Source organism: Crocodylus siamensis, chromosome 2 (assembly GCF_052110815.1).
Source record: "Crocodylus siamensis isolate JL-2025a chromosome 2, ASM5211081v1, whole genome shotgun sequence".
NCBI lineage: Eukaryota > Metazoa > Chordata > Crocodylia > Crocodylidae > Crocodylus > Crocodylus siamensis.
In genome coordinates this window covers 11,457,093-11,482,509 of record NC_143396.1, presented here as the reverse complement: position 1 = coordinate 11,482,509, position 25,417 = coordinate 11,457,093, and the positions used below count along the sequence as shown (strand labels likewise).

The 25,417-nt window shown below is 54.3% G+C and overlaps 2 protein-coding genes across 2 annotated transcripts in view; both read left to right on the top strand.

The window, feature by feature from the left end:
- The window catches only part of LOC149869900 (uncharacterized), a 48,469-nt gene extending 42,855 nt beyond the window's left edge, over positions 1–5,614 (top strand). Inside the window, exon 7 of the mRNA XM_090035229.1 lies at positions 163–5,614. Coding sequence (XP_089891355.1) covers positions 163–1,776 — 1,614 coding nt within the window. The 3' untranslated portion in view covers positions 1,777–5,614. The remainder of the gene's footprint in view (positions 1–162) is intronic.
- The window catches only part of LOC149869885 (uncharacterized), a 499,172-nt gene that overhangs the window by 143,948 nt on the left and 329,807 nt on the right, over positions 1–25,417 (top strand). The window lies entirely within an intron of this gene.

Here is a 25,417-nt window from a genome sequence, read left to right as displayed (position 1 = left end):
CCCTGGTTGCCCACTGCCAGACCCACTGCTTCACCAAATGGGGGAAGACCTTTGTGTGCCCCACACACCTGGTCAAGCACCTACATATGCAGAGGGGGAAGCATCAGGCAGAGCTGTGTCAAGAACGGCAAGACCTTCACCTATTTTTTCTCCCCGTTTCAGGACTGGTGCATCCACCTAGAGAGGAAGACACACCATTGCACTGAGTGCAGGAAGAACTTCACCTGCTTGCAAGACCTGTCCCAGCACGAGTGTGTGCGGCACTGCTGCACCAAGTGTGGGAAGAGATTCAGGCAGCTCTCCAACTTGGTGAGGCACTGGTGCATGCACACAAGGGAGAAGCCATTGCAGTGTTCAGAGTGTGGGAAGAGCTTCACTCTCTCCTCCAGCCTGGCTAGGCACCAGCGTATCCACACAGGGGAGAAACCATATCAGTGCTCAGAGTGTGGGAAGAGCTTCTCTCAGTCCTCCAGCCTGGTTCAGCACCAGCGTATCCACACCGGGGAGAAGCCACATCAGTGCTCTGAGTGCGGGAAGAGCTTCACTCAGTCCTCCAGCCTGGCTCAGCACCAACGTACCCACACAGGGGAGAAGCCACATCACTGCTCTGAGTGTGGGAAGAGCTTCACTCAGTCCTCCAGCCTGGCTCAGCACCAGCGTATCCACACAGGGGAGAAGCTACATCAGTGCTCAGAGTGTGGGAAGAGCTTCACTCACTCCTCTAGACTGACTCGGCACCAGCGTATCCACACAGGGGAGAAGCCACATCAGTGCTCAGAGTGTGGGAAGAGCTTTGCTAACGCTTCCAGCCTGGCTCAGCACCAGCGTATCCACACCGGGGAGAAGCCACATCAGTGCTCTGAGTGCGGGAAGAGCTTTACTCAGTCCTCCAGCCTGGCTCAGCACCAACGTACCCACACAGGAGAGAAGCCACATCAGTGCTTGGAGTGTGGGAAGAGCTTCACTCAGTCCTCCAGCCTGGCCCAGCATCAGCGTATCCACACAGGGGAGAAGCCATATCATTGCTCAGAGTGTGGGAAGAGCTTCACTCAGTACTCCAGCCTGGCTCAGCACCAGCTGATCCACACAGGGGAGAAGCCACATCAGTGCTTAGAGTGTGGAAAGAGCTTCACCCAGTTCTCCAACCTGGCTCAGCACCAGCTCATCCACACAGGGGAGAAGGCACATCAGTGCTCAGAGTGTGGGAAAAGCTTCACTCAGTCCTCAGGCCTGGCTCAGCACCAGCGTATCCACAGAGGGGAGAAGCCACATCAGTGCTTGGTGTGCGCAAAGAGCTTCACTCAGTACTCTGACTTGATCAAACACCACCTCATCCACACAGGGGAGAAACCATACTGGTGCTCGGAGTGTGGGAAAAGCTTCAACCTATCCTCCAACCTGGTCCAGCACCAGCTGATCCACACAGGGGAGAAGCCACATCAGTGCTCAGAGTGTGGGAAGAGCTTCACTTACTCTTCCAACCTAGCTCAGCACCAGCTTACCCACACGGGAGCGAAGCCACATCAGTGCTCAGTGTGTGGGAAGAGCTTCACTCACTCCTCCAGCAGGGCTCGGCACCAGGTTATCCACACAAGGGAGAAGCTATATCAGTGCTCAGAGCGTGGGAAGAGCTTTACCCTATCCTCCCACCTGTCCCCGCACCAGCTCATCCACACAGAGAAGAAACCACATCAGTGCTCAGAGTATGGAAAGTGCTTCCTCCAGTCATCCAAACAGGCCCAGCACAAGTGCATCCCTATCCGGGAGTGTCCATAATTCTGCCAGCAATACAGGAATGATTTGGGAGTGTATACCTGCTCAGCACCCACCAGTGTGTGCATCCAGGGAAGCAGTCTCATGCCAGTGGACTGCAGGATGCTGTAATCTCCCATTGGGAATATTAAGGCTTCCCTCCTTGTGCCAAAGCTATTTGGCTCTATGAATGTGCTGTCGGAGATACTCCAAGAGGTTAATAACCCATCCTGCAGAAAAGGACCAGGGAGGGACAGAGGACAAGAAACTGAAGAGGAGCCAGCAGCGTGCCCTTGTTGCAAAGAAAGCTAAGGGCATCCTGGGTTGCACTGGTAGGAGCATTGCCAGCAGATCAAGGGCAGTGATTCTTCCCTTCTATTCAGCACTGTGGAGGCCACATCTGGAGTCCTGCATCCAGTTGTGAGCCCCCCATACAGAAAGGATGTGGACAAATTGGATAGTCCATCAGAGGGCAACAAAAGTGGTTGTGGGGCTGGGGAACATGACTTAACAAGGCTAGGCTGAGGGAACTGGGCTTATTTCATCTAAAGAAGAGAAGTCAGAGGGGGGATATTATAGCAGCCTTCAGCTACCTGCAAGAGGGTTCAAAAGAGGATGGACCTGGACTGTTCTCAGTGGTGGCCGATGCCAGAACAAGCAGGAATGGTCTCAAGCTGCAGCAAGAGAAGTTTAAGTTAAAGAATTTTCTCCCTAGGAAGGTAGTAAAACACTGGAATAGGCTGTGATGGGCCAGTCGGGGGTACTTCTGCATTGAGCCACCCACCTCACTGCATCTAACCACCTTCCAGGCTCTGAGTGCCTCCCTGGGAGTGCCTCATATCTAGCCGACCCCTTTCCTGGAGCACACCCACAAGCCTGGTGGTAGCACTGCCACCACCCAGAGTCTAGACTGGTCTTGGACCTGTGCCCTATGGGAAACACAGGCCTAGTAGTTCTTGAGGGTACTTGACCACTACAAGAACTTGGGGTGCTTCCCGCAGTCTGAATCACAAATAGTGGCCTCCCTTAGCCGAACCAAGACGACCCCAAGGCATAACAGTCTGATGGCTGGGGAATTGGCTCTGAGGCCAGACCCAGAGAGTGATAGTTGATGGAAGTGAATCATCATGGTGCTCTGTGACTAGTGGGGTCCCCCAGGGCTCTGTCCTTGGACGTGTTCTCTTTAACGTCTTTATCAACAATGTGGATACTGTCATCAGAAGTGGCCTGGGCAACTTTAGCTATGACACTAAACTTTGGGGTAGAGCATCCACACCTGAGGATAGGTTGATGATTCAGGCTGACTTGGATAGCCTTAAAAAGTTGGCAGATACAAACCTGATGACATTCAGTACCGACAAATGCAAGGTGCTCCACCTTAGACAGTGGGGAAAAAAACCTGCATCACACTTATAGGCTTGGCAGTGCTATGCTCACTAGCACCACGGCCACAAGAGACTTGGGGGGTCATGATTGACCACGAGATGAACATGAGCCACCAGTGCTATGTTGCAGCTGGTAAAACAAACCAAACTCTGGCTTGCATTCATAGACACTTTCCAGATAAATCCCAGGATGTCATCCTCCTGCTGTACTCGGCCTTGGTGAGGCTGCAGCTGGAGTACTGCATCCAGTTTTGGGGTCCACAGTTCAGGAAGGATGTGGTGAAGCTTGAGGGAGTCCACAGGAAAGCCACATGCATGATCAGAGGGCAAGAGAAGAGGCCTTATGAAGAAATGTTGAGAGCCATGAGACTCTTCAGCCTGGAAAAGCACAGGTTCAGGGGTGATCTGGTGGCTGCTTATAAGTTTATCAGGGTTCTCATCAGGATCTGGGGGAAGGCCTGTTCACCAGAGCGCCCCAAGGGATGACATGGTCAAATGGTCACAAATTCCTCCAAGACTGTTTTAGGGTGGACACTGAGGCCGCAGCTGGAGCACTGTGTCCAATGCTGGGCTCCACGATTCAAGAAGGATGTGGAGAAGCTCGAGAGAGTGCAGAGGAGAGCCACGCGCAGGATCAGAGGGCAAGACAGCAGGTCTTATGAGGAGAGGCTGGGAGCCACGGGACTCTTCAGCCTGGAGAAGCGCAGGCTCGGGGGAGGCCTGGTGGCAACCTGTAAGTACATTGGGGTGTACATCAGGATCTGGGGGAGTGCCTGCTCACCAGAGCACCCCAAGGGATGACAGGGTCCAATGGCCACAAACTCCTCCAAGACTGGACATAAGGAAAAACTTCTTTACTGTCCGAGTCTCTAGAGTCTGGAACAGACACCCCAGAAGTGGTGCAAGCACCTACTCTGGACACATACAAGTTGCATTTGGATGCTTACCTTGCTGGGGTCATCTAACCCCAGCTGACTTCTACCCCTGGGGCAGGGGGCTGGACCTGATGATCTTGTGAGGTCCCTTCCAGCTGTAATGTCTATGAAAAACTTCTTTACTGTCCGAGCCCCGCAAGGCCTGGAATAGACTCCCTCCAGAGGTGGTGCAGGCACCTATTCTGGACTCTTGTAAAAAACATTTGGATGTCTGTCTTGCTGGGATCCTTTGACCCTACCTGACTTCCTGCCCCTGGGGCAGGGGGCTGGACTCAATTATCTTATAGCCCTAATGTCTATGAAATAAATATTCTAGACCCTCTCCCAGTAAGTCTCCCATACTAGGTACAAAGGAGAACTGTACTGGTTACAAGGAGTAGGTTTGGAATAGGATACAGGGTAGAGCAATATCAGAGAAATACCTTGGAGCAAACAGTGGCACGGTAGCGTTTGATCATGCATCTGAGTTACTGCAAGCTATATATCTAGTTTGATCTCAAGGAACTTACAAGTATCATCCAGAGGCAGGTGGAGATTCTCCCTGGAGGCAAGCAGTTCATTGATCATGAGTTTTAAAGGAGAGAGTGAGTTTCAGATGAGAACTCTTAGAGAAGCTGCACCATTGTGGCTGCTGCATCTCCTCCTGGACAGTCCTTAACCTATGTAGCCCCTATGACCTCATTTACCTGATCCAATGAAGGCTAGCAACTGTTGGCTACCAGCCAACCAATTTGAAATGCATCACTGGATGCCAGGTAGACTGGCAGGGTGTCTAGCCCCCTCCCAGTCATGTTGACATTGCTTAGTACAATAGGGAGCTTAAGCCCCTACCCAGGTGTGTGAGGCCAGTCACATAGAGGGAGCAGGCTTCCCCCCTCCCTCAGGAATGTATCCAGCTCAGGTTACAACTCAGGGTTACCTGAAGCCAATGGGGCCAGAGGAGTCTGCCCTCTGCAGTGATCATGGGAACCAAACTGTCAGATGCCAGAGTTTGGGGGGAGACAGAGATGGTATTCTGCCACACAGGCTCCCCAGAGAGGTGGTGAAAGCTTCATCCTTGGAGGTTTTCAAAACCCAGCTAGACAGAGGTTTGGCTGGGATGATCTATTTGTGGACGATCCTGCTTTAAGCAGGGTGTTGAACTAGATGAGCTCCTGAGATCCCTTCCAGCCCTCATTTTCTATGAGTCTTTAGAGGAATGCCTGTTCTATACATTTGGAAGTATTGGTTATAGCCCTCTTGGTCTTTCCTGCCATACATTTGCATTTTCACAGACCTGCATTTTGCATATTGGCTTGTTCCTATTCCACCCAGGAGAGTCCACAAACACCAGCATAATCATCCTGACTGAAGAAGGTTGTTCCCAAAAGCTTGTAAAAGAACAATTATTCCAACCATTTAGTTGATCTAATAGAATATCTTACATTTACCCAAAGAACCTTGTCTGTATTCCATACATTATCATCACTTGTTGTATATGCTGTACTGTACTTTATCATCATTGAGGTCTCATCTGTATTACATTATTAAATTTGCTAGGTGAATGAAGCTGCATGGAGGTTTGTGAGTCATTTTGGTGGGAACCAGCTCTTCAACCCTTTCTTGGTGCCCAGGAGGACTCTGGGGGTCACCAGGCCTCCCCTGAGCCCTCAGACTTTGTGCTGTTTGGGGAAGGGGGCTGAAGGGCACTGTTCTCATTTTGTTGCATTTTGCTTGAAATAATTTGCTCCCTTTCAGCCATTGTTTTTGATATCTGGAAGCTTCATGGCATAGGTGGCTCCCACCCATCCCTATTTCTTCCCTTCTTGCATCCTGAGTAATACTTGCTTCCATTATGAGACCAGCCATTCCAGCATCTTTCATAGTGTGTTCCATGCATTTCCTGTGTTTGATCACACAGTTACACTTAAAGCCACCAGCATGAGCTACCAGGACCTGTGCACTTCTGCCTGCACTGACTTCTTTGTGGGTGGACATACTTCCAGAGGATCCTGCACTGCCTTTGGGCTGCTTGTAGGGCTGGGGCTGGTGCCAACATGTCCTTGCCCAAGCTAACAAGAGGTGCAGAGGCCAGCCTGTGCTGCGTGTAGACAGGTGGCAGGGCTGTGCTTGGGGGATACTGGTTCAGTGGATCACAGCCTGCAGTGAGTGAGGGGAGCACCTCCATGCCAGTGGGACCAGAAGGTGAATTTCGAGCTGCAGGGATGGAGCCATTTCCTCTTTGGAGCAGTAAGTTTCTCAGACACAACTCGGGTGTCTGCATCTGCCTGGAGCTGCTGTTAGGAGTTTCTGTACTGGGAGTGTCCTGTGAGGAGACGAGCAGTGGGCCTGTCTCACTTGAGGTGAGCTGGTGAGTGCAGTGGCACCAAGACTGAGTCTGGAACATGGGAAAACTGCTATCAGTGTTAAAGGAGGCTGAAGATGGAACGGAGCAGAGAAGGGTCACCAGATGATTCATGGACTGCAGAAATTGCCTTCCACGGAGAGACCCAGGGAGCCCAGTTTGTTCAGAAGAAGGGTGCAGTGCCTTCACAGGGAGGAAACACTCCACACTTGGGAGATTTCATTAGCTGAGTAGGAAAAGGCATCACACGAGGAAGTGGGGAATGAAAGGCCGGTGACAGCTGGTCAGCAATCTGGAGATGGTGTGACTTGAGAGGTAAACTTGCCACCTGCCTCCCCAGCAGTGACCTCCCCTCCAGTAGCTGTTCAGTGGCCCTCACTGCTGCCCGGTCCGTCCATCCCTGGGGCCCTGTCTGATCCTTTGTCTTTGGTGCTTTTGAGTGTCACTTTGCCTTAAGAGCAAGAGGGAAAGTGCTGCTCCTCCCAAACAGTGGAAGCAAACAGGACTGATATTGTCTTAAGAATATGCTTTAATCTTTCTCCAAATGAGAATATTTTAAATTTCTCCAAATGCAAGTCCTTTAGTTTCTAAAATAGTTTATTGATCATGTAACCTGGGTGGTTCTCAGACAAGGTACCCCCCTGTCCAATTGAAGGGATTTAGCAAGTGCTAGTGCGCTGTGGGTGGGGTAGCCGCTCCTTTCCTATCCCCTATGAAGTAGAACAGAGACCAGTTGGAACGCAACCATATACTGGTTAAATAGGAAAAGACCCAGGTTATATGACACAAGTGGGGAGGGCAACGGGTGCAGGAGAGCAAGAGAGGATTCAGTAACAGTGAGGTACACATGTACATCTAGCAGAGGCAATCCACGACAACTCTACCACTGAGCTATCAATGCCTGGCCTGCTGTCTGTGGCCCCAGGCTCTAGTCCCTCCAGGATCCTCCACATGCTGTCTGCATACCAAGCTGCCCAGCCTCACACTGGGGATCAGAAAACCCAAGCTGCTGCGTGCAGGCTCGGGGCTTTGATCCTGCCGCGTGCCACCTGCGTGCCAAGCTCCTGGCTTTCTTGCCAGGGGGTCAGATGCCCGAGCCACCGCCTGCAGCTTGGGGCTTGGGTCCCTACCATGTGCTGCCAGTGCACCCAGCTCCCAGCATCCCTGTCAGGGTCGAATGTCTGAGCTGCCACCCGTGGCTTTGGTCCCAGCAGGGGATCCACCATGCACTGCCTGTGCGCCTGAGCCACCGCCTGCAGCTCCGGTCCTCAGCCGGACAACCTCCCGTGGCTCCAGGGCGCTTCAGGGGCAGCCACTCTGCCCTACTGGCCAGCTCTCGGGTCCAGTTTCCCTACCTGGACCCAGGTCAGGGGGCCAGGCCTCCTTTTCCAGGGCCTGATTGCTGGGGAAAAGGAAATCACCCCACAGGATTTGTGCTATTTGTAAAAGAGCTGTATGATTGCTAAGAGCTTCACTGTGAAACCAGTAGTCTCTGGGTTAAGGTTCAAGGGGACAGCAACAAGGCTGATGTCATGTTGGGTGTCTGTTATAGACCACCAGACCTGGAGGATGAGGAAGATAAGACTTTCTTCAGACAATTAGCAGAAACCTCCAGATCACAGGCCCTGGTTCTCATGGGGGACTTCAATCCCCCTGACATCTGCTGGGAGGGCAATACAGCAATGCCCAGGCAATCCAGGAGGCTTTTGGACAATGTTGGAGACAACTTCCTGGTGCAAGTGTTGCAGAGAGCAACAAGGGGGACTGCTCTTCTTGACCTACTGCTCCCCAAGTTGGAAGAGTTGGTGGGGAATGTAGAAGTGGATGGCAGGTTGGGCAGCAGTGACCACAAGAGGCTTGAGTTCAGGATCCTGACAAAAGAAAGGAAGGAGATCAGGAGAGTGTGGACTGTGCCCTTCAGAAAAGCAGCTTTTCACTCCCTCTGGGTAATGAAGAGTAGGATCCTGTGAGAAGCCAGTCTGAAGGGGAAAGGAGTCCAGAAGAGATGTTTGTACTTTAAGGATACCTTACTGAGGATGCAGGAACAAACCATCCAAATAGGCAGGAAGACTAGCAAGTACATCATGTGGCCAGCTTGGATTAGCAGAGGACTCTTCAGTGAGATTAAAGACAAAAAGGAAGCTTACAAGAAGTGGAAGCTTGGACACATTAGTAGGGAGAAGTATGACAATATTGCTCGGGCATGCAGGGATGAAATCAGGAAAGCCAAAGCAGCTAGCAAGGGATGTGAAGGGGAGCAAGAAGGGTTTCAAGTATGTCAGAAACAGAAGGAAGCTCGGGGAAAGTGTGGGTCTCTTATTTAATGGGGGAGGCAACGTAGTGACAGATGGTGATGAAAAGGCTGAAGTGCTCATTGTCTGTTTTACCACAATCTTCATGGGCAAGATCAGGTCCCGGACTACTGCACCAGGCAGCACCGTTTAGGAAGAAGGGGAGCATCCCTCAGTGGTGAAAGAACAGGTTAGGGACTATTTTGAAAATCTGGACATGTGCAAGTCCATGGGGTTAGATGCAATGCAGTGAAGGGTGCTGAGGGATTTGGCTGATGTGATTGCAGAGCCACTGGCCATTCTCCTTCAAAACTCATGGCAATTGGGTGAGATCCTGGATGATTGGAAAAGGGCAAATTTAGCACTCATCCTTAATTCATAGAATCATAGAAGTCAGGTTGAAGGGACCTTGTAGATCTTCAGGTCCGACCCCCCGCCTGGGCGGGAGAAAAACTGGGCTCAGATGACTCCAGCCAGGTAGGCATCAAGATCAAGCCTCTTCTTACAGATCCCCAGGGCAGGAGCCAGCACCACTTCCCTTGGAAGTTGGCTCCAGATCCTAGCCACCCTGACCGTGAAGTACTTCTTGCGGATGTCTAATCTAAACCTCCTCTCCAACAACTTATGTACATTATTCCTTGTTACGCCGGGGGGGGGGGGGGCGGCAGCACTCAGGGAAACAAGGTCTCTCCCAAACCCTTCTGGTCCCCGCTAGTGAGTTTATAGACAGTCACCAGATCCCCCCTCAGCCTTCTCTTTTGGAGGCTGAACAGGTTCAGGTACCGTTGCCTCTCCCCATAGGGCCTGCCCTGCTGCCCCTGACCATGCGAGTGGCCTCCTCCGGACCCTCTCCATGCTGTCCACATCCCTCCTGAAGTGCGGCGCTCAGAACTGGACGCAGTCCTCCAGCTGCGGCCTGACCAGTGCCGCATAGAGGGGGAGGATCACCTCCTTGGACCTGCTCAAGATGCACCTGTGGATGCACAACAAGGTGCGGTTAGCCCTGCCAACCGTGACCTCACATTGTCGGCCCATGTTCATCTTGGAGTCAATAATGACTCCAAGATCCCTTTCCGCCTCTGTGCTCTCAAGAAGGGAGTTTCTTATTCTATAAGTGTGCTGCTCGTTCCTACTGCCCACGTGCAGCACCCTGCACTTGTCAGTATTGAAGCACATCCTGTTTATGTTAGCCTACCCCTGTAACCTATCCAGGTCTTGCTGCAGTCTTTCCCTCCCTACTAGCGTGCTCACCTCACCCCATGCCTGCTATGGGACAGGGAAATCTGGGTGAGGGGGATCCCCTACCCTCCATAAATACTGACCTCATGAAGGAACACCTTGAGAAGCTGGATACCTTCAAGTCAGCCGGCCCCAACAATCTGCACCCCAGGGTACTCAAGGAGCTGGCGAGCGTCATAGCCCAGCCCCTGGCACGGGTCTTTGAAAACTCCTGGCGCTCTGGTGTAGTGCCCGAAGACTGGAAGAAGGCCAATGTGGTGCCGATCTTCAAAAAAGGGAGGAGAGTGGATCTGGCTAACTACAGGCCCATCAGCCTGACTTCTATCCTGGGGAAGATCTTAGAAAAGTTTATTAAAGAGGCCATCCTCGATGGACTGGCCCAGCCTAACATCCTGAGGGATAGCCAGCATGGGTTTGTTGCGGGTAGGTCTTGCTTGAACAATCTCATTTCCTTCTATGACCAGGTGACCTATCGCCTGGACAAGGGAGAAGAGGTTGATGTCATATATCTTGACTTCAAAAAAGCCTTTGATCTGGTATCCCACGATCACCTCTTGGCCAAAATGGCCAGTTGTGGCCTTGGCTCCACCACGATCCGCTGGCTGGGAAATTGGCTCCGTGGTCGGACCCAGAGGGTTGTGATTGATGGCAGTCACTCATCGTGGTGCCCTGTGACCAGTGGGGTCCCTCAAGGCTCTGTCCTGGGACCCATACTGTTCAACATCTTCATTAACGATGTGGACATTGGAGTCAGCAGTGGACTGGCCAAGTTCACCGATGACACCAAACTTTGGGGCAAAGCATCCACGCCAGAAGACAGGCGGGTGATCCAGGCTGACCTGGACAAGCTCAGCAAATGGGCAGACAAGAACCTGATGGTGTTTAACACCGAAAAATGCAATGTCCTCCACCTTGGGAGGAAAAACCTGCAGCACCCTTATAGGCTTGGCAGTGCTACGTTGGTTAGCACTATAGAAAAAAGAGACTTGGGGGTCATCATTGACCACAAGATGAACATGAGCCTGCAATGCGATGCTGCGGCCAGTAAAGCGACCAAAACGCTGGCGTGCATCCATAGATGCTTCTCAAGCAAATCCTGGGACGTCATTCTCCCCTTGTACTTGGCCTTAGTGAGGCCGCAGCTGGAGTACTGCTTCCAGTTTTGGGCTCCACAATTCAAAAAGGATGTGGAGAAGCTTGAGAGAGTCCAGAGGAGAGCCACGCGCATGATCAGAGGTCAGGAAAACAGATCTTACAATGACAGGCTGAGAGCCATGGGGCTCTTTAGCCTGGAAAAGCGCAGGCTCAGGGGTGATCTGATGGCCACCTATAAGTTTATCAGGGGTGACCACCGGATCTGGGGGAATGTCTGTTCACCAGAGCGCCCCAAGGGATGACAAGTTCGAACGGTCACAAACTCCTGCAAGACCGCTTCAGGCTGGACATAAGGAAGAATTTGTTTACTGTCTGAGCCCCCAAGGTCTGGAACAGTCTGCCAGCGGAGGTGGTTCAAGCACCTACATTGAACGCCTTGAAGAGTAAATTGGATGCTTATCTTGCTGGGATCCTATGACCCCAGCTGACTTCCTGCCCTTTGGGCAGGGGGCTGGACTCGATGATCTCCCGAGGTCCCTTCCAGCCCTAATGTCTATGAAATCTATGAAATTGTCTGCTGGCTGATGTGGGCAGACAGAGCTCATGGTACCATGATGCAGAGAAGCCCTAGCCCTAGCAAACAAGATAATGAAGTCTGGGTTGGATGAGTGGACTGTAAGGTGGACAGAAAGCTGGCTGGATCAGACTCAGCAGGTAGTGATCAATGGCTCAAGGTCTAGTTGGCAGGCAGGATCAAGTGGAGTGGCCAGGGGTTGGTTCTGGGGCAGGTTTTGTTCAGTATCTTCCTTAACAATCTGGAAGATGGGATGCAGTCCACCCTAAGCAAGTTCATGGATGACACCAAACTGCAGGGAGTAATAGCAACATGAGGGGGTGAGGCTAAGATTCAGAGTCAACTAGACAAATTGCATGAGGTCAGACAAGAACAAGTGCAAAGTCCCATACTTAGGATGGAACAACCCCAGACACTGCTACAGGCATGGGACTGACTGGCTAAAGAGCAGCTCTGCAGAAAAGGACCTTGGGGTGATGGGACGAGAAGCTGGATAGGAGCCAGCAGTGTGCCCATGTTGCCAAGAAGGGTAATGGCATCCTGGGCTGCATTGGTAGGAGCATTGCCAGCAAATCACTGGAAGTAATTATTCCCCTCTGTGCTCCACTGGTGAGTACACATCTGGAGTACTGGGTCCAGTTGTGGGGCCCCCAGTACAGAAAGCATGTGGGCAAGTTGGAAATAGCCAGCAGAGGGCAATGAAAGTGCTGAGGGGCCTGGGGGACATGACTTGGGAGGAACTGGGCTTATATAGCCTGGAGAAAGAAGACTGAGGGGAGATTTGATAGCAGCCTTCACCTCCCTGCAGGGGGGCTGCAAAGAGGATGGAGCTGGGCTGGTCTCAGTGGGGGCAAATGCCAGAGCAAGGAGAAGTGGGATCAAGCTGCAGCAAGGGAAGTTGAGGTTGGATATTAGGAAAGATTTTCTTGCTAAGAGACTGGTGACACACTGGAATGGGTTACCAAGAGAGGTGCTGGAGACTCCATCCCTGGAGGTTTTTAAGGCCCAGCTCAACAAAGCCCTGGCTGGAATGACCCAACTGGGGCTGGTCCTGCTTTCAACCCTGATTTTATATGATTCAATGCTCATGTTGTGGAAAAGGTGTTTTAATTAAGGGATTCTGTAACAGTCTGCAAATACTGGAAGGGCTACGATGTTGAAGAGGGAAAGTATCTTTTCTCTCCAAGTGCTGAGCAGATGATTCAGAGCACGTGAGTTTAGACCGGATATCTGGAAACCTTCATCAGTGTGAGAATAGTGTGGCATTGGAGTAGGTGCCCAGGGAAGTTGTGGACTCTCCATCCCTGGAGCCTTTCAAGAAGAAGCTGGATAACCACTGCTTGGGGATGATCTAGGCATAGCAACGCCTATTTTCTGCCACGTGCATTGCCCTGGATTCTAGGATCTGCTATTTACTGCCCCACCACCTTTTTTCTGTTATATGTGCAAGGCAGGGGTCACGGTGCAGGGGTTGTGGTTAAGCCTCCCCAAAGTCATAGGATATTGGCTACAGCTAAGGCTGGGGACTTCAGCTGGCATGCACCACGTCTTTTCATAGTTGGTCGGGTCAGAAGGGACCTGAGCAGATCATCGAGTCCGACCCCCTGCCATGGCAGGAAAGAGTAGTGGGGTCAAACGACCCCAGCTAGGTGTACATCTAACCTCCTCTTAAAGCCCCCCAGAGTAGGAGCCTGCACCACTTCTCTTGGAAGTTGGTTCCAGATCTTAGCCGTCCTGACCGTGAAGTTGCGCCTCCTGATGTCTAGCCTAAATCTCCCCTCTGCCAGCTTGTGACTGTTATTCCTGGTCACTCCTGGCGGTGCTCGGGGGAACAGGGACTCCCCCAATGCCTGCTGATCCCCCCTGACTAGTTTGTAACAGGCCACTAGATCCCCCTCAGCCTTCTCTTGTGGAGGCTGAACAGGTTCAGGTCCTGTAGGGCCTGCTCTGTTGTCCCCTGATCATGCGAGTGGCCTCCTCTGGACCCTCTCCATGCTGTCCACGTCCCTCTTGAAGTGTGGCACCCAGAACTGGACACAGTACTCCAGTTGCGGCCTGACCAGTGCCGCGTAGAGGGGGAGGATCACCTCCCTGGACCTGCTCGAGATGCATCTGTGGATGCAGGACAAGGTGCGGTTGGCCTTCCTGACCGCGTCCCCACACTGCCGGCCCATGTTCATCTTATTAGGCTCTTAGCTTCTGTAGGCAAAGGTCACTACAGACTCCTAGGGCCAGCTTGTCTTTCCCCTTTTAGGTGTGCTTCTGTGTCACCCTGTTTGTGTCCTGAAAATCTCTGAGCGCATCTACTATGTAAGACAATGTCACCCTTCACCATGTCTGCAAAAAGCCGTGAGGAGTAACAGGACCCACCCACCATTTGCATTTCCAGTTTTCCAGGGATTGAAATGGGAGAACGAAACCATATTTGGGTGCCCAAGTGCACTTTCACACTCAAGAGGTAGAATAGGATGTGGCATCTAGTGCCCTCCCCTCCCCGGCTATGTCAGGGGGAGCCTATGACGTCCCCCGCTCCCTTGTGCCTGCAGGTCTGGGAGCTCCTCTGCTACCTCATCCTTACCACGCTCACTAGGGCTTCTCTGCATCATGGTACCATGAGCTCTGTCTGCCCACATCAGCCAGCAGACAATTTCATAGATTTCATAGACATTAGGGCTGGAAGGGACCTCGGGAGATCATCAAGTCCAGCCCCCTGCCCAAAGGGCAGGAAGTCAGCTGGGGTCATAGGATCCCAGCAAGATAAGCATCCAATTTACTCTTCAAGGCGTTCAATGTAGGTGCTTGAACCACCTCCGCTGGCAGACTGTTCCAGACCTTGGGGGCTCGGACAGTAAACAAATTCTTCCTTATGTCCAGCCTGAAGCGGTCTTGCAGGAGTTTGTGACCGTTCGACCTCGTCATCCCTTGGGGTGCTCTGGTGAACAGACGTTCCCCCAGATCCTGGTGGTCACCCCTGATAAACTTGTAGGTGGCCATCAGATCACCCCTGAGCCTGCGCTTTTCCAGGCTAAGGAGCCCCATGGCTCTCAGCCTGTCATCGTAAGATCTGTTTTCCTGACCTCTGATCATGCGCGTGGCTCTCCTCTGGACTCTCTCCAGCTTCTCCACATCCTTTTTGAATTGTGGAGCCCAAAACTGGACGCAGTACTCCAGCTGCGGCCTCACTAAGGCCGAGTACAAGGGGAGAATGACGTCCCGGGATTTGCTCGAGAAGCATCTATGGATGCACGCCAGCATTTTGGTCGCTTTACTGGCCGCAGCATCGCGTTGCAGGCTCATGTTCATCTTGTGGTCAATCATGACCCCCAAGTCTCTTTCTTCTGTAGTGCTATCCAACGTAGCGCTGCCAAGCCTATAAGGGTGCTGCAGGTTTTTCCTCCCAAAGTGGAGAACCTTGCATTTTTCAGTGTTAAACACCATCAGGTTCTTGTCTGCCCATTTGCTGAGCTTGTCCAGGTCAGCCTGGATCACCCGCCTGTCTTCTGGCGTGGATGCTTTGCCCCAAAGTTTGGTGTCATCGGTGAACTTGGCCAGTCCACTGCTGACTCCAATGTCCACATCGTTAATGAAGATGTTGAACAGGATGGGTCCCAGGACAGAGCCTTGAGGGACCCCACTGGTCACAGGGCACCATGATGAATGACTGCCATCAATCACAACCCTCTGGGTCCGACCACGGAGCCAATTTCCCAGCCAGCGGATCGTGGTGGAGCCAAGGCCACAACTGGCCAGTTTGGCCAAGAGGTGATTGTGGGATACCAGATCAAAGGCTTTTTTTGAAGTCAAGATATATGACATCAATCTATTCTCCCTTGTCCAGGTGATAGGTCACCTGGTCATAGAAGGAAATGAGATTGGTCAAACAAGACCTACCTGCAACAAACCCGTGCTGGCTATCCCTTAGGATGTTAGCCTGGGCCAGTCCCTCAAGGATGGCCTGCTTAATAAACTTTTCTAAGATCTTCCCCAGGATAAAAGTCAGGCTAATGGGCCTGTAGTTAGCCAGATCCACTCTCCTCCCTTTTTTGAAGATCGGCACCACATTGGCCTTCTTCCAGTCTTCGGGCACTACACCAGAGCGCCAGGAGCTCTCGAAGACCCGTGCCAGGGGCTGGGCTATGACGCTCGCCAGCTCCTTGAGTACCCTGGGGTGCAGGTTGTCAGGGCCGGCTGACCTGAAGGTATCCAGCTTCTCAAGGTGTTCCTTCACGAGGTCAGCATTGATGGAGGGTAGGGGATCCCCCTCACCCAGATTTCCCTGTCCCATAGCAGGCAGGGGCATCCCATGTGACTGATGAAAGACTGACGCAAAGTACCTATTTAGTAGGTTGGCTTTTTCCTGGGTGTCAGTTGTCAGTTGCCCCATCTGGTTTAGCAGGGGTCCAACATTGCCCTTGCTTTTCCTCCGGCTCCCCACATATCTGAAAAAGGACTTTTTGTTGTCCTTGATGCTTGAAGCTAGTTGGAGTTCAGTTGCAGCCTTGGCTTTCCTGGTTTGCTCCCTGCAGGACCGGACCAGCGCGGAGTAATCCTCCTTGGAGGTGAATCCCGTCCTCCATCCTTTGTAGGCTTTCCTTTTTAGCCACAGTAGGTCCGCTAGGTCCCTGGAGAGCCAGGGGGGCTGCTGTGCCTTCTTGCTGCCTTTCCACCGTGTTGGAATAGGTTTAGCTTGTGCACTGAGAATCGCTTCCTTGAGAAGCAACCACTCTTCTTGAACTCCCATCTCCCTGGGGTCATGGTCCCTGAGGGCCTGACCGACAAGCCTCTTGAGCTTGTCAAAGTCGGCTTTTCTGAAGTCAAGGACTTCTGTGTTGCTGACTGACTTGCCAGCTTTACGGCGGATGGTGAAGGTGATCAGCTCGTGGTCGCTGTCACCCAGCTTCCCATCGATCACTAGGTCGCCGATTAGGTCGTCCCCCGTAGCCAGTACCAGGTCAAGCAGCGCTTTGCCTCTCGTTGGCCCATAGACTTCTTGAGTCGGGTAGAGGTCATCCACGCATGAGAGAAAGCTTTGCGACCGCTCGGATTTTGCTGAGTGATCTTTCCAGGAGATGTCCGGGTAGTTGAAGTCACCCATGACAACCAAGGTCCTGGAGCAAGCGGCCTCAGTCAGCTCCCGGGCGAACTCCTGGTCAAGCTCAGGACTTTGAGTGGGAGGTCTGTAGTAGACTCCCACCGTTGTGTCCTCTGTGCCGAATTCCCCACGAATTTTTACCCAGAGGGTCTCTAGCTGTCCATGCCGGTCGCCAACATCAGCTTGCAGGGACATGTAGCTTTCCTTCACATAGAGAGCTACACCCCCGCCCCTTTTGTCAACACGATCCCTCCTGTACAGGGTATAGCCCTCTATCCCCGTGGTCCAGTCAGGGGTGGAGTCCCACCAGGTCTCCGTTATCCCAATGACATCATATTTCTTTGCACTGAGCAGGAGGACGAGCTCGTCCTGCTTGTTGCCCAGGCTCCTGGCATTAGTGTACAGGCAGGCAAGTGTGTCCTTGGGGGCTCTTGCCTTGCCCACAGATTGTGCCAGGGCTGGGGCAGGGGTGGACTCCCTTAAGTGCCTTGGTCTGCTGGCTTTGCAAGGGTCGCTCAGCGGGCCAGCAGTGGCAGTAGTCCCCCCATCCCCCTGCGGGCTTAGTTTAAATCCCGGTGGAGCAGGTCAGCCAGCCTGGCTGAGAAGAGCCTCCTCCCCAGGGGAGAGAGGTGGAGGCCGTCTCTTCCCAGCAGCTCGCTGCCTCTCTCGCCAAAGAGCGGGCTGTGGTCATGGAGGCCAAAGCCTTCCCGATAACACCAGCGCCGCAGTCTTTGGTTCACCGCGTGGATCCTCCTCTCCCTCCTCAGCCCATAGCCCGAGACGGGGAGGATCGACGAAAACACCACCTGAGCTCCCAGACCCCTAAGCCCCGCTCCCAACTCCCTGTAGCGCCTCATGACCTGGCTGGGGGTGCTCCGAGCCGTGTCATTGGTGCCCACGTGAATAAGGAGCGTGGGGTAGTGGTCTGTACTGGAGGAGCTGTGGGATCCTCTCCGCAGTGTCTCGGATGCGGGCCCCCGGGAAGCAGCAGACTTCCCGGGCTAAGGGCTCGGGGTGGCAGATTGCCCCCTCAGTGCCCTGCAGGATGGAGTCTCCCACAACAAACACCTTTCGCTTTGTCTTGGGGAGAGCGGGGCCAGTAGCTGCGGTCGAGCCTGGGTTGCCTGCGGGAGCTGGGAACTGCGTGGGCTCTGCTGGGGCTGCAAGAGGTGCGAACCTGTTGCTACGCTCCGGTGGGGCAGGGGCCGTGGTGCGGCGGGCCTTGGGGCCCTTGTCCACCTTGGTCCATGCCCCTGACTGGGCAGAGCGGGAGGTCCCAGACTCCTCCTTAGTCATGGAGGGAGACGGAGCTCTCCCCTGCGGCTCCCGGGGGAGAAGGACCTGGCAGTAGGAGTCTATCTCCTGCTCACAGTCCCTGATGGCACGCAGTCTCTGGACTGTGGCCTGGAGCTCCTCCGGCTGGCGTGCCAGAGACCCCGGTAGGGAGCAGACCCCGCACGGGGAGGTGGCCGTGCTCCCGGGCCCCAGAGCCTGAAAAAGGGACAGGCAGCCCCCGCAGCCAAGAGCCAGGGGCCCCGTCTGCGTGGAGCCCGGGACCATGGGCTCCGTCTGGGCGGCTGCCTCTGAGGTGCCCGATGTGGGGGCCACAGAGCCCGAGGGGACCCTCGGGGTGCGGCACGTGCTGATCCGTGTCATGCCTCTGGTAGGCTGGCTACGGCTGGGGCTGACTACTCTGGGGGGGGGGGGGGTCGCAGGCAGGGTCTCGTGCCCTCCCGCGCCCTCCCCTGCGCGAACTCTGCGCTAACTCGAGCGCCTGTTTACGCAGCCTGTTTGCGCGGCTCCCTGGGGGGCTGGGCCAAGTAGGGGCCTGGGCGGGGGCTTGACCCGCCCGGCTCCACGCAGCCGCCTCCTCCCAGGGAGCGAGGAGTTAACCCCTTCGCACCACGAGCCCTCTCCCCTCTGGCTGTGCTGGGAGTCGGCAGGGGGCTCTCCGGCTGCTGAGGGGGTGTCTGGCGGGTTTCAGGGGAGCGGGGACACAGCAGGCTTCACCCACGCATCTCTCACCACTCCAGAGCCTAACTGAGCAGGCGGGGTGACACCCTAGCAGTCTCCTTCAGACCTGGACTCCAGAGCCTGGCTTGCAAAGCCCCAGGTGCCCCCTTTGTCTTGTGCTGTTGATGCCCATGGGGCGGGAGTGGATAGCCTGGGCTCATTTCCTTGTCAGCAAGGCTGAGAGCTGTGCTGCCATGCTGCAGACGTGCCCCGTGTGCTCCTCCTCTCCTCCTTCCCCCATCCCGCAGGGGCACAAACCTCCCCTACCAGGACCTTTCCCTTTCCCCGTTGCCAGGGGAGTTGTGGGCCTCACTTCTCCTTGTCCACAGCTACACCATCTCGAGGGTTACGTGTAAACCCCTTTTCCCCTGTCCTCCAGCTCCAGCCATTACTGAGTGAGGAGCTAGGACCATGTCACGCTGGAGCCCATTCATCTTTGCAAAACGCATCTCTAGAGAAGCGCAGAGGTCCTGGAAGCCTGCGATGGGGAAGGCTTCAAGAAACACAAAGACTCCATGGAGGGACCCCAGCAGAACAAGCAAAGGGATCAGAGGTCTAGAAAACCTGACTTGTGAGGAAAGGCTGGCAGAACTGGGTGGGAGCTGAGGGAGACCTTTCCAGCTCTGAGGGTGTTCAGCACACAAGCAGGTCCCTCAAGCGGGGGGAAATCTCTGTCTGGGGAAGTCGGTCAGACAAACCCTTGTCTGGGACGGTGCAGACTGGGAGGCCCTGCCTGGAGCAGGGACATGAACTAGAGGCCTCTCGAGGGCTCTTCCAGCCCAGGATTATGCTCTGATGCCAGCAGAAGTTCCCAAGAGGTTCCCCCCAGGCCAGAGTGTCCCAGTGTCGTTACCCTGCCGTGTACTTGGAGCCGTCTGCCCAGCGCCAGGAGCCTTCTGCCGCGCGGTCACTCAGCCCGATCCAGCGAAATGCATTTCTGACTTCCGTGGCAAGATATGCCTACCAGACACAGATAGCAACATTAGCATGACCTGGCTACAGGGCAGCAATGTCCTCACTGCTGTGGGGGAGAAGGACTTGGCAGGGAGGCTGTTGTGCTGTGGTTAGGGAAGTCCCCGAGACATCCCTGCACCCACCTGCTCTTCCCAGGAGAGGACGGAGCTGAGATGTGAGTTCTGGGACTCTCAAAACCACGCAGTCAGGAGCATGAGGCAGAGTTACAGTGCAAAGGTACTACAATGAGGGCCCTGAGGAGAAAAGCGAGGCCCAGATTTCCATCTGGACCCTGGATACAGTATGCCGTGAGCCCCCAATTTGGGTGTACAGCGCCTAGAGTGGCAGGGCCCTGCCTGCAGCTTGATGGGTCCCAAGGTGACACCCCTTGTACTTGTATAACCCTGAGGGGACAAGGGCTGAGATAACTGGTAAGGGGATCTGCTTGAGCATGGTGATTCTGGCAGGCTAATGAGCTCTGTGGAGAGGCTGGAGGTAATTAGCCAGGGCAGAGCATTATGTGAATGGGGCAATACTTCCACTGTAGGAGGAAGCCCCAGTGGCTGACGCTCCCCAAGCCACATCCTGCTCCTGTGCCCACAGCCGGGGGCCAATGGGACATTCGGCAGTTTGCCCTAAGAGGACAAATTCTTCCCAGTTAAGGACAAAAGGTCCTGCGTCAGGGGCTCTGCTGGGGGTTAAGCCCCACTCAGTGTAGGAGGGTCCTGGGAACTTTGCTGGGCTCGATCTCTTCACCTTGGGCCTGGCTCGGGGGTGGGGGAGCTCTTCCCCCTCACTTCAACCCTTGCCCTAGCAGACCTGAGTGCAGCGCTTGCCTCTGGTACTCACGGTGTTGCTCCTGGAGCACAGCGCAGGGCGAGACGATCTCCTCCCACAGGCCCAGTAATGGCTGAATTTCACCCACCAGCTGCTGGCCTAGAAAGGATGGAAAGGCTTCACAGGAGGCAGCCACATGGTGTTAGTCTGAGCAGGTCATGCGAAGCGATGCCCAAACCAGGACAGGACGTGTGTGACAGATGCTGTTCCTGGAGCTGCCATCTGACCCCACCGTGCCTCCAAACAGGGCTGTGCCCTCCCACCCCACCCCACCCCACCGAAGGCCAACACTGCCAATGAGAGGCAAGGGCTGGGAGCAGCCTCTGGTATCAGGCCCACTGAATACTTGGAAGCGGAGTTGGACTAGCATCACCTGCCCTTCCTCAGCCCCAGGTAGTGGCTGCTTCCCCTCAGAGTAGAAAGGAGACCCAAAGACGGCACACGATGCTCAAAAACTGGCTCAACACCTGTTCCAGGTAATCAGTGGGTCGAAGAACAGGGCTCACGCCAAATCCCTGCCTCCTGTACATTTCATGGACTGTCATGGCTGAGCAAATGCTCCAACCCTAGTGCCACCAGTGGCATAAGATGCTCCTTCTTGTGAGTAAACAGAAGAGCAGGGGCCAGCGGCAGCCAGGGGTAAAACAAATTGAAGACTGAAAAGGCTGGGACTCTTCCACTGGAGAAGGCTGAGGCAGGATAGGATAGAGGTCTATAAAAAGCTGTTAACGAAGGAGAGAGGGGCCTGTTGTTCACCAGCTCCCAGAACACCAGAACCAGGGGGCACACACTGAAATGAGTAGGTGATGGGTTTAAAACTAGCAAGAGACAGGACTTTTTGAGGCCACGTGCAGTAGCTGTGAGTACTTCTTTGCCCCAGGTGGGGTGGGGCAGAGAGCAGAGCCAGATGCAACAAGGGGCTGGACACATAGCTGGAGGATGGATCTGCTCGTGGCTGTGGCACAGAACGAGCGGAGACGTTTCCTCTGGCATGTCTCACCCAGTGCTGCGGGACATCAGGGAGGGAGTTGAATAGGGGAAGGAGCATGTTGCTCTCCCTCTACAGCCTCCACCCCCGCCGCTGTTGGAAACAGGATGCTGGGGTAAAGGGACCATTGGTCTGACCCCGTCTGTCCTGTGCTGCTGCTCACCCGTCTGCTCCAGGACAGACACGTTCACGGTGCTGTTTTCCTTCCAGAAGTCTCGGATTCCCTGAACCGCTTCAGCCACTCGGTGCTTCTCCCGCTGCTCCTGGAAATCTAGGGAGGACATCAGGGCAGGCTTGGTTAGGGAGTCGGGAAGGGTTGTCATTTGTCCAGAGGAGAACAAAGAGCCTGTGCCTGGCTAATGACAGCACCCGTGAGGCTCTGTATGGCGATAGGCTGTAGAGCCAGTGTTGCTGTGGCCTCGTCTACATGCGAGTCCGTTGAACTGGCTTAGAGACTGGGAAGACCGTTTCCTCCTGAAGCCCCATTTATTGGTTGTCAGGGGCCCCACAACAACTCACCAACAACCCATGCTGTCCAGGACCATCTACAACAGCTACGTACTCACAAAGCCATTGCATCTGTACAGCTTAACCCATTTTCAGCTACTTCTACAGGGACAACTTCTTCAAGGACAGGGGGATGTGGAACAGTTTATGTCCTGAATACAGAAAAGCAGAGGCTTTGAAGAAGTCTCCGTTCCTCTGGGCCACATGGCTGCTTTGCAAAAGAATTAGTAGGGCCAGTGTTGTTTGAGGCCGACCAGCCAGTTGGAAAAGCATCACTGGTCCCCTACAGCAGTGACATGGCTCAAGCCTCTACCTCCATGCCATGAGGTCAGTGCTTAAAACAAGGGAGGGGTTGAGTTCCTCCCCTTACCTGTCCTCAGACACCTAGGCAGAGTGGGTTGCTTAGCACCTGGAGTGACAGACACATGAGCAAAGGAGAGGAGAGACAGACTACCCCTGGGCAGAGGAGGCGGCTGGAACAGGATTCCTCCACAGTGAGGACCTTAGCTTTGAATGCATGGCTAGACTAGGATGCTCGGAGCACAGAATTAGCAGAAGCCTTTTTTTAATCCTCTGTGTCTTTCTCCTCTAAACCAGACATCTCCTAGGACCGAGAGCATTTCCATCCACAATACTTATGGAGCCCACAAAGGCATCACCAAACACTGCAGCAATCATGCCTGTTAGGGTGGCGGAAAGTGTTAAGCTGTGGAGGAGACGCAGCAAGACGAGATGCACAGCGATTATGACCAGAAAAGACCCTCGTTTTAGGCCCGATTCCATTTGCACTGACAAGGCTGCAAATCACAGGAGGTGCCGCTGGGACTGAGTGAGCCCTGGCCGAGCAGCGAATGAGGCAGGGAAGCTTTCCACAGAAAGCAAGGTGGGATCACACTGTGCAGAGCTCTCATCTACCTCCAGCCCCACATCAGCAAGGCAGGGAACACCTGGCAGAAGGAAAAGCTACCTGGTAACCTGCAGGCAAAAGCAGCAGAGCACAGCAGGGTCGGGCAGTGGTGTTAATTATGGTGTTTCCTGAGGGTTGATTGCTCCAGCTTGTGCCCAGTTGTTCTTTTTATATATCTAGGTGTGGCAAAGTGCAGACACACTGTCCCGCCTAGCCACAGAGCTATGTTCCCCACTTGCCTTTAGGCATGCCTCCCACCTGACTTGTCTGCCATGCCTTGTTCTTAATCAATCAAGATATTAATTAAGGCAGGAGGCTGCCCATTTTATGCCCCCATGCAAGGGGGCACTATCTGTGGCTCCGAACCTGCCCTACACCACAGCCCATGCCTTGCAGATGGCATCCAGCTGTTAGTCACACAAGCCCCTCACTGGGCTCCAGAATCCCCCCATCAGGACCCCCCTTTGATCCCTCTGCTCAGGCAGCCTACTCTGCCAGCTACAGGGAGCTCGGCAGCCTGAATGATGTCTCCCATCGCGGGCGTGGTCCCCACAGGACCTTTGGCCACACAGGCCCTGGCCTCACCTCCAAGGCCAGGCAGGACCCCAGGCCCTCTCTCACAGAGGGCCCCTGGCCCTTTTGACCTTCCCGGTGCTGGCCTCAGCACTGACCAGTCAAGGGGGTACTCTACCTCCGGCCTCTCTCACCAGCCCCACTCTCTCTCCCTCGGGTCCACCTTCCTGGATGTGGGAGCTGGGGTACCTCACACCACAGCTGGTGTTCCAGGGTCTCACAGGGGACTTTCACTCCCCTCCTGGAGCAGCAGGTCACGGTGCTACTTAAGATTTTACTTTCAACCCATGCTCAGCCTCCCAGCAGTAGAGGACTTACTGGGGTCAGGACTCGCCCCTCTCTCTGTTGGGCTGACTCCCCTCTACTCGGCCCCTGGCCCAAACTTCAGCCTCAGGCATCTGAAGACTTACCTGGGCCTACTCCCCTTCACTCAGATCTCCACACCGCCCCCTCCTCTCAGGGGCCACGGGGCTTCACTCTCTGGCAAGCTCAGGTGGCCACCACCACGCCTGGCCCCCACTCTCCCTCCTCAGGCTGTCATACCCCACAAGGCTCAGGTGACTGTAGCCATGCCTGGCCCCCAACTTTCCCTCTCAGGGTCTTGCACCCCCACAGGGCTCAGGGGGCCACAGCCATGCCTGGCCCCAACTGCCTCCAGTGTCACACAACATACCTGAAGGTGGGGGCTAGGGTTACAGCACCCCTACCTACCTTTCACCAGGGTGATAACTGACCTGGCATTTCCTGGGGGCTCTCGTGCCACTCAGAGCCCCACCAGGCCACCCACTCCCAGCAGGGTGCATTTTTAGGTCATGCCCAGGACCAGGAGCCTCCAATCCAGCCCCTACAACGCCTCCCTTACCTCCAGAAGGATGCACAAAATCTCACAAACACACACTATTACCACCTTCCCAGCCAGCAGCAAACTGACCTCTTTACATAGACAGCCAGGAATCTAAAATGGCCACCTTAATCAAGCACCTGCTGGCTGCTTAGCTTCAGTCTTAAAGTGGCAGGCACCAACAGTGCCCCACTACACTAGGTTTTCTGCATTTACTGACATCCAGTGAACTAGTTTTGAGTCACCAAAGTTGTGTTTGGGACTGGTGCTGGACTTACACGTGGCTGTGACTCCACCAAGAGAAGCCGCGAGGAGGACGCTCAGCAGCAGAAGGAGAGCGTAGAGGACACGGGATCTCTTTGGAGAGGACTGGGGAAGGTTTCCTGGAAGAAGAAGAAACATCTCCAGGTACAGTCGCATGATCAGTGTCCCCAGCACAGTCTGCAGTTGTAGTTCCTGTCCACACAGCTGGAACGAGTCAGGCCCTCAGAAGGGAGCACACGCGTGTGCCTACACATCACTCACCCCACCTGAGGGAACTGGTGTGTAAGACATTCCCAGACTTCCAGTACAAGAGACACAACCTCCATCACCATCTAGACTGAACCCTGCATAACGCAGGCCGTGATAATTACTGCTTCACCTGGTTTGTGGCTAACGGCTGAGGTTCTGCTTCCACAAAGGCTGTGGGGGGTTTTCTAATCTACATACAGACATTGTCGACCTGGAGGGACATGGGCAGTGGGGTCCCCCAGGGCTCGGTCCTCGGGCCTGCGTTGTTCAACATCTTCATCAGTGACTTGGACGAGGGGGTAAAAAGCACCTGTTCAAATTCACAGACAACACTAAGAAGCGGGGGGATGTGGGCATGCTAGAAGTGAGGAATAGGCTGCAATCATACCTAGACAGGTTACAGGGGTGGGCGGATGAGAACAGGATGGGATTCAGCACTGACAAGTGCAAGGTGCTGCACCTGGGGAGGAAGAACCAGCACCATACCTACATGCTGGGGAACTCCCTTCTCGTCAGTTCAGAGGCAGAAAAGGATCTTGGAGTCATCGTTGACTCCAAGATGAACATGGGCCGGCAG